The 9,457-nt window shown below is 36.7% G+C and overlaps 1 protein-coding gene across 1 annotated transcript in view; it reads left to right on the top strand.

The window, feature by feature from the left end:
- LOC117111302 (angiopoietin-1 receptor-like) overlaps nucleotides 1-9,457 on the top strand; it is a 36,633-nt gene that overhangs the window by 16,603 nt on the left and 10,573 nt on the right. Inside the window, exons 7-11 of the mRNA XM_033254227.1 lie at nucleotides 3,054-3,203; nucleotides 3,380-3,691; nucleotides 5,132-5,199; nucleotides 5,631-5,871; nucleotides 6,573-6,836. Coding sequence (XP_033110118.1) covers nucleotides 3,054-3,203; nucleotides 3,380-3,691; nucleotides 5,132-5,199; nucleotides 5,631-5,871; nucleotides 6,573-6,836 — 1,035 coding nt within the window. The remainder of the gene's footprint in view (nucleotides 1-3,053; nucleotides 3,204-3,379; nucleotides 3,692-5,131; nucleotides 5,200-5,630; nucleotides 5,872-6,572; nucleotides 6,837-9,457) is intronic.

Below are 9,457 nucleotides of genomic sequence, written 5' to 3'. Positions count from 1 at the left end.
CCCCTATCCCCCCCCCCCCGCGTCGGAGCCTTTGGCCCCTCCGTCGGGCAGGTCCTGGCGCCATCACTGTCCCCACCCCTTACAAAACAGAGTTCAGTGGTGCATCGAGTTAAAGCTGCAATGCTTATGCTTGGATGGATTCTTAAATAGGCCTTGATAGTCAGGACAGTGTGAAAATTTGTAAGTATAAAAAGAAAGCACAGTAATATTGAACCTGGCTGTTTGAGTGCAGTATAGTTATAGGCATAGATATGACATCATGTCACATGTGTTGTTTATAGTATGATTGTTAGTAGCAAGTGTATGCCCCTATAGTAAGTACTGATTCTAAAGGATATAAGAATTAGAAATTCTAGGAGACAAATTACGAGTACTTCGGACACAGTTAACAGTTAACTTACAATTTTACGATTGAAAATTGTTATGAAAAAAAAAATCACTGCCAATGCAGACAGTGAGCGTATTTCCTGTATTCTTCTGCATGGTTGGTAAAATTTAAGGATTTTGTACGACCGTCTGTAAATCTGTGAAAACTATTTTTTACTTCCATCTGATTTCGATCATTTTAAATGAGCTATATAAATTTTTAATAGGGTAGACAGCATTGTACGTCATCTACTCAGTGTATAATATCGTCATTTTTGTTAAAATTAATGTTTATAATATATACTTGCTATATAAATCTAATATATTGTGGGATATGAACAAAATGTTTGTGAAAAATCAACATTAAAACAATACATAGTGTCTGAGCATTTTTAAACGTTTATATTCTTCATTAGTATCATATATAACACTTGTACTATACCAGATTCAACGCTGCTTTTTATAATTTCAAAGATATCCTGTACGTAAACAGTGTCTGACATACCCCGTTATTCTTAAAACAAACTTTAGTCGTAGTTCTAGCTAAAACTTAAAAATTACGTCATTTCGTATTCTTAAAACGAACTTCGACTAGCACTACGACTAAATGACGCGAACCTCGCCTAAAATTATGTCTCCGCAGGCCGATTTTTTTAGTCAGGCTAAATCGCCGACTTGAAATATTTACCCCAATGAAAACGTGCTTTTTGTAACTTACGATAAAGTTAAATGAATAAAAGCGATTGTATAAGTAGGTCTGATGTATCTCCACTGTGTTCAAGAAAAGGGGCATTACGTTTAGCTTCCAAAAGGCGAAATTAGCATGTTTTGCTAGCCACATGCAACAGTTCCTGATTTGCACGAAATCCTCTCGCGTTGCGTTCACGTAGATTTACCGTAACAACAAAGATTGCGCCGCCCTCGCTCGACCTCAACTATAATAGTTCTCTAAAGAAAGCAAATTTTTAGTGACAGTTCAAATTCTCTATCGTTTGATGTTAACGACGAATATAGTTAATAGTATATAATATTAGTTAGGCGAATAATGGGCAATTATGAATTATGAGGAAATATGTTTTTGAAAGACAGACGGCAGTTTAATATTCTTCCGCGTTACCGGATCTCTAAAATTTCGTCTGCTATTAAAATTAGCTCTTTTTATTGGTTAGTTTGATAGTTGTTGCTTGCCAGTCGTCTTCAGCTGAACTACAACTAGGACTTGATTTAGTAGTAGTTAGAACTTCTACTACGTTGTTTGTGAATACAATTTGAAGTTGAAGTTGCAACTAAGACTAAATGAAGTTCTAGTTCGAAGTTCGACTAAAGTTCGTTTTAAGAATACGGGCGTAAGAGATATTATTATTGCAATAGTCCATTAATTTTCACTGTGTCAACTACACTCGACCGACTACCAGAGATTTTGGCCTATATAACCATACTATACGCCGTAGCTTTCATATTACTCTTTAATCCACAAGCAGCGACCATATTCATTTTATCCGTTCACATAAATTACCTTAAAAAGCGCCCTCTATAATTGTTGTCTTAACTGTATGGGGAAACAATAATGCACCCCGGTCTGCGTCCCATGCCTGTGACCCTTTTGTATTCTTTTACCACCGTTCTATTCAGTTTTAATCAATACCCTCAGACATCACACGTTTGTCTTGTTGTTCCACTGTTCTTTTGGTCTACTATTTGGCAGTGATGTGCTTCATTTAGTTTAGTGTATATAAGAACCCAGTTTTGTGCACTAAAGTTTTTAAAATTAAACCGCAGTATCACTTGTTGTCAGCTTGCTCTTTCCGGAGTACCCTTCCCTCTCAAACCTTACGCCCCTCCCCCATCTCCTTGTCAAATATACAATAGGCACCTTTGTACTTCTACACACGAAGGTGTATAGAAAATTCGACATACTGTTTTAGTATAGTAGCATAGTGTTACGAAATTTTGCAAACTGGGTTTCATATTTTCCGGTCGCTAAAAAATAATTCGGCGAAACGGGTTTCGGAAACAGAGAAACAGGAAGGGAATCAAAACCACATTACGAGAACACAAAACAGATGTTAAAAGAAACAGAGTATGTCAGAACAAGAAGTACACATGTTCGGACACCGGTACTACACACAAATTAGCCATAACAGACCATGTCTCTCGTAAGAACGAACTATCTTAGCAAAAAAATCTCAATTGCATGGTTTGCAAGACGTCTTTATTATATCTTCAAAAGTTCAAATAAGAAGCAAAGAACACCAAACTCTAAACAGCGACGACGAAGACACAAACTGTCACACATTTATGACGTACATATACATTGCTGGTAAGGGGGATAACCGAAGATGATCAGTGGTCGGGACAACTGAGGGTGGACGTCGACCTCAATACGATCGAGGTCACACCATGACCAAGCTGTTTTCTGTAAATTGTTTTAATAAATATTAATTGGATCACTAGTTGATTGTCTTGAAGTATTGGTGTGATTGCTCTGACAATCACTGACGGTCAGAGCAATCCCATTGAAAAAGTTGAGACAACCAACCAGTCGCTTTATCTCAAAACCATATACTTACACATGATATACCGAAAGGTAAGTTATTTTATTACAATTTAATAATTCAAATGACTTTGTATATCCATTTAACTTTTACTATATCAAAATATTATTGATTCTTTGTATTTGTTTGTAGAATTACTGTCGGATCTGTCTTGTCCGTCTGGTTTCTTTGGTGTGTTGTGTAACTATCCATGCCATTGTAAAGACTCGACTGATTGTAATCGTGATGGAAGCTGTGGAAATGGATGCCATGAAGCATGGGCTGGAGCCGACTGCAGCATAGGTAAATTTGAGCTTAAATCTTGATTTTGTACAGTCTTTTAATCGCAATGCAACAATTTCCAAAAATTAGGCGACTAAAGAGAACTATGGTTTCGTATGAAGCCGCATAATACCTATAACAAATTCAACGTATATTTAAAACCCTACCGTATTTAAAATAAATGTTATTATTATTAGCACTACCTTACAGTTCCAAACCGCCAACAGTTTTGAATCGAACAGCAACCACCCTCAAGATTTACGCCTGCAGCTGGGATCCATTTCAAGACTTCGGAACAGGAAATATTACTGGATGTAAGTTATGGTACAGAACATCACCCACAAGTACATTCACTACAGTTGATAACATTGAAAACGGTGTATGTACCATAGAAAATCTCTTACCACACACGACTGTTGAATTCTACACACAGCACTCGAGATTAGTTGGCGGCGAAGATACTTATGGACCACCTAGTGGTCGTGGATCAACAGAGACTATATGCACAAGTAAGGGAATTTACTTGCTGATGCTGTTATTATTATTATCATTATCATCATCAGCAACACCACCACCACCACCATTCTCATCAGCATCATTTTTATGTTCATCATCATCATCATCATCATCATCATCATCATCATCATCATCATCATCATCATCATCATCATCATCATCATCATCATCATCATAATTTACATTTTGTTTATTTATAAAAATTTATAATAAGGTCATTGATATTAGTATTTTAAGTACAACTTTAATTCATAGAGCTTCTAATCCCACCTCCTCTTTTGAATCTTCTCGTTTATGTCATTAATTTGGTTTTCCCCATAATTTCCAATGTATGTTATCCGGTCTAGCCATCTAATGTTTATGATCCTTCTCAGGTATCTCCCTTAAAAACCTCGTAATCTTGATTCAACCTTTTGGTTTGTTCTCCAACTGCTTGTCAGGACTGACCTGACATTACTTGAGTAAATTTTTACCTTCGTCTTTAGCGTGATATGTTTGCTTTCCAAATCTTGCTTAACATTTTGAAGGCATTTGTTGCTAGTCCGATTCTTCTTTGGATTTCTGTTTCAATATTTCCGTTGCTGTTGAGATTGCTTTCCAAATAGATGAAGTTAGTTTGTTGGATTTTGTTTTCTTCAATGACTATTTCTTTTGTCCATTTGAATGGTTTTCATTATTTTAGTCTTTTTCTTATTTATTTTAAGACCAATACTTCCGGCTTGGTTTACTATATACCGTACTCTTTTTGTCTCTCTTTGCTTGATTTACACTAAATCAGACATGTGTCGTCGCAAAAGTCTAGACGCGATGTCAATTACGCTGTGCACAGTAGAAGCGGATGGTGCAACGGTTGTGGCTCGGACTCTCAGACTTGAGGCTGGTTGTTCGTGGTGCAAGTAATTTGTGCCATTAGGCATGACACCCTCTACCCAGGTGTCTAAATGGGAACCGGCATCTGGGAAGGTAAACAGGATGGTTGTGCGAGAAGAGTGGGCCCCCAAACACCCCCACTTCCAGCCCAAATGGCTAGGAAAGAAATATGGGTACTCCAGTCTTAGAGCGTAAAGGTTCACGTTTTGGCTTTACTTTTACCTATATTGGTGGATAGGATAAGCTTTAATATTTTCCTGAGATAAAAAAAAAAAAAAACAGGCAAACGTCGTTACAATTTTTGGGGAATGTGCGATTAATAGAATGCTAACATTTATCAGGTAATCTGAGAGTGCATTAATGAACTGTTAGTTAATGAACGATAATTTGTGATAGTAAGCAGGTTTGATAAAGAAAGTGTCTACTGTATTTTATGTTTTCCATTAATTCATTTTAATAGTTCATGTACCCTAATTATCACATATTTCCACGTTAGGCCTATTGTACGGCCATGTTTGTGATGTACCGCAATAATTGTAAATGAAATATTTATTTTCTTAAAGAGCCTTTAGAAGAGCCAGAAATAGAATTGGAAACAGTGAATGGTAATGAGATTATCCTAACATTGAAGGTAAGCGTATGCCTATTTCAATATTACAATCTTAATTTCGATTTTGGTGTGTTTTCGCGCTGATAACTGACAAGCCACCACTACGTTTATCTTTATGCATTGTGTTGATTCTTTTTGTTTTAAGGTTTATGGTCACCGGGTTTTATTGTAAATGGATAATATTTTTTTTTTGTAAAAATGCTTTATGTTGGTAGTTTTTCTCATTTTTGTTTGTACATTTTTTCGAGTTTTTAATGTTTTAATTGTCTATGAATGGATCGTATTATAATTTAAGATTGGATGTTGTATTATGTAAATGATATCGTGTTGTTTTATAGAAAGCCGAATAAAATCAAATCAAATGAAATATACGTGATTTATTAAACATTTTATAAATAATTAAAAATAATAAAGACATTATATTAAGCATTTCGCGTCTATTCTACTTATAGCCTGTCTCTAATACTCATGAACAAATCCAATGTGATGATATACTTCGATATCAAGTACGATATCGAAGCAAAGATGGAAATGAACATGGCATTGTCAACACAACAGGCGGTTCTCAAACAAAAGTCAAGATATCGGGATTATCAGAATGTGTTGCTTATGACGTGGACTCTAGAGCTGTTAATAACGAAGAGATTGTTGGGGATTGGGGAACGCTTGTAGTGGTACAAACAGCACCATCAGGTTAAAGCCTTACTATTAGTGTCAAATATAGTAGCAGTAATACTGTATTATTACCTTCCCAAAGGAGGTTATATTTTCATCGGAATTTTTTTGTTTTTGTTTTTTGTTTATTTTTTTGTTTTTTGGTTTGTTAGCAGCCTCAAGATTTCTGACATTGAATGGAAAGGCCCTTTTCTTTTACTTTGGTGACGATCCGGAGTGGGGTGTGGAGGTGGAGACCATAAAGAAAACTCCCCACACTAGAAATCCTCTAAATCTGTTGTACTGATCTGAATGAAATTTTCTGGAAGAATTAATTATGTTACAAGGAATAGAAGACTTTAAATAATTTTGATGAAAATTCAGATTTTAAGTGTAGGGTGGTAAGGGGGTTTCATAACATGTGAGCTTTTTCAGTCAGATGAACGAAAGAAAGTGCCTGGGGTTAGATCTGCACGTACACCCTATAGGTTTCCGTGATCTAATGGGTATGAGACTCGCCTTGATAGCGATAGGTTGCAGGTTTGAATTCCGCTGACTAAACTAACTAAAACTGACTAAAAGGACCTTTTAGGTGAAGGACTATGCTTGGTACGATTATAACATCATGTTCCAATTTGAGCATTGTTAATATTATTATACATTTTTTACCGGTATATATTTAATAATAAGCCTAACAATGTTAACCTAATTCTGATTTCAACATTGCTGTTTTTCGACAGTGCCATTTATTACCGAAGATTCAGTACTTAGGGAAATGTCTTTATCGATGAAATGGAATGCTGCTATCTGTAACACCCAAGAGCAGGTGATATACCATTATGAGCTATCAGGTGGAATAGATCTCCAAGGAAGTACAGCAGACACTGAAATTCTTATCAATGAAGGAATTGTACCATGTACACAGTATACGTTTAGAGTGTTAGCTTCGCACTTGAACGTCTACGGAACACCAGATATTGAGGAGGTTACGTCTGCTGCAGAATGTAAGTTAATGTATCCAAGTACCACAACGAACATCTCTATATGAGATAGTTAATTAAATCAATAATAGTAATTGTTATTGTCGTGATGGAATAATAGACAATAACTGGATTTGCGTCAGGAGAAACATGTATAGGTAATTTTGCCCTAGGGCAAAATTACACCAATTACACCTGTAAATCAATAATAACAATCATTCTTGGTAAATTTGAGCTCAATTGAATAATTTTTAAAATTTGAACCTTGAACTTGGACATTTGGTGTCACAATCACTATCCATCGACACACAGACGGTGAACATGCTCCAATGGCTTAGCTACAACGACAAGACTGCTATTTGTAGCAGTTATAAACTTTAACTTTGATGGTTTTGACTCTATGAGACCTTTGAACCTAAACTGTGAGCCCCTTGAAACTATGGATATTCGACACATTTCGGTAAATTTTATTAGTTAAAGGCATCACACTACATGTAATGTGACTTCATATGTGTTATGTCCAAACAAAAGTCGAAGGTCCTTCTACGACCTCAGATTATATACAGTCACCCCTACAAACTTGCCCATATGAAACTTTCCCCTAACAAACTCGCTCTCTAAGAAACTCGCCCTCTAACAAAATCGCTCCCTAAAAAATGACTTTCTTCATAAGATTTTGTCGCCATTTCAAAACGGAGGACATAGAAGATGAGGTGCACTTTCTCTTAAATTGCAATTTTTATGATCATCTTAGAGCTCAATTACTGCATGACTTAAATCATTCGATTAATTTATCTAATAACGATTATATCAATTTTATCAATGAAGTCTTTAGTCTGTTGTCTTATGTCATATTTTTTAACTTTGTCAATTTTTTGGGTAGATTCTTGGCAAACATATCTAAACATATCTAAAAAATTCACTGATAAAGAAACAAATGGGTGCCAGTTTTTTTATTCACTTCTAGGGCCTCCATTTTGAATTTTAAAATGGCCGCTTAAATATATTTTTCAACTGATACCAATGTATGTTTCTTAGATTGACATTTTGACCCACAAATCCTGCTCTTGAAGATGCGGTGCTATACAAAATATTTTAAAGCCGCTACATTTGAATAATTTGTTGAAAATTTTGTCAAGAATGATCCATTTGACATTTATAGTTCAAACTAACAGCAGGGTGCAAAACACCGATTTTAGCTGAGTAAAACCATCTCAGCCTTCCTTGACTGCCTTTGGTTTGGTTGGTGTGTAAAAGTGACATCCTAAAGGACTCCGAAATTAGGAGTACTGTATATCGGAGTGGAAAAAAGGTCTACCAGTTTGCAGTGTTTGTTGAGATTTTCCATTACTTGACAGACTTTTCCTTCATGAGATCTGTAATGGACAGGGGCGGATTTTTTTGGGAGGTAAAAAAAAAAGAAAAAAGAAAGAAAAAAAGAAAGAAAAAGAAAAAAATGATAGCCCAGAACGCCTCAAATGTTATTTTCGGGCGTCTAGAACACAAAAATTTCGCGGGGGCATGCCCCCGGACCCCCTAGGAAATTGTTGTCTCGATCGACCCAAATTTCGGCCCCCCCTTTTGGACATCTCTGGATCCGCCCCTGATGGACAATGCAGTAGAAACCACTAACTGAATGGTGTTAACATATCTGCCTAAGTTGATGTTGCACATACTTTCCATAATATCACCTTGTCCTCAGCAAACCAAAAACTCTCAGATCTGATCTGATCGTCCAGTTAACAATTGATTCGTCAACAGGGGGACTCAAGATTAGGTACTACGACATTTTTGCCATCATACTGGATCATATCCTAACACTTCTTTAACAAAACAATGCAATGGTTATTAAGACACCGTCTCATGTAAACCCTATTAAGGTTAGCAGGGATTGAATGGGATGAATACTACAACAGTCTGAACATCACCAGCAGTGCTTGTAGCATGCAATACTCTGGTGCATGTTATACACTGCTCCATGGAGTCACAGTTTTAATTCACAAAAAAGTTGACCTTGTTCTGAAAAATGAATTAAGAGTTGTTAGGTGCCGATGACAAAACCAGTTAAAAACATTCGACACACTGGTACTGTTCCTGCAAACCTGAGATAAAATGTCCATACAATTAAGCTCGCAAACAAAAACAGTAAATCATGGTAGTTTAAATCTTACACCTACATCTTTCAAGAAACAGAATTCCAGTTAATCAGGCAGTATCCAGGGGGTGGGGGTATGGTTCGGGAGAACCCCCTTTTCTAACAAACCCCCTTTTTTCTAGCGAACTCCCCTCTTCAAATTTTCCAAATAAGTCCTCCAACCCAACTAATGCACTGCAGACCCACCCAAACAAAGACCTTTTCAAACATATCTGCTTTTATAGCATTATTTAGACCCATAAAGCACAAAACTCCTCTTGCTTTGGGGGTTTCGCCGACCCCACCGGGGCTTCGACCGTGTACCTCACGCCCAGAAACCCCCACCCCCCACCCTTGGAAGAACCTGGCTACGGGCCTGTTAATCATTATGCTACAAAAGCTCTGTTACAGCACCCCGAACCAAACAACTTAGATTGTAGACTGATGCTTCGAGCAATTACCGGTAACTTTGTACATTAAGCAGTTTGTTGACTGCCTTTTCAGTAACCAA

Source organism: Anneissia japonica, unplaced genomic scaffold (assembly GCF_011630105.1).
Source record: "Anneissia japonica isolate Jap-2015-1 unplaced genomic scaffold, ASM1163010v1 scaffold288211_len279840_cov171, whole genome shotgun sequence".
Lineage (NCBI taxonomy): Eukaryota > Metazoa > Echinodermata > Crinoidea > Comatulida > Comatulidae > Anneissia > Anneissia japonica.
This window is presented reverse-complemented; position numbering and strand designations above follow the sequence as displayed.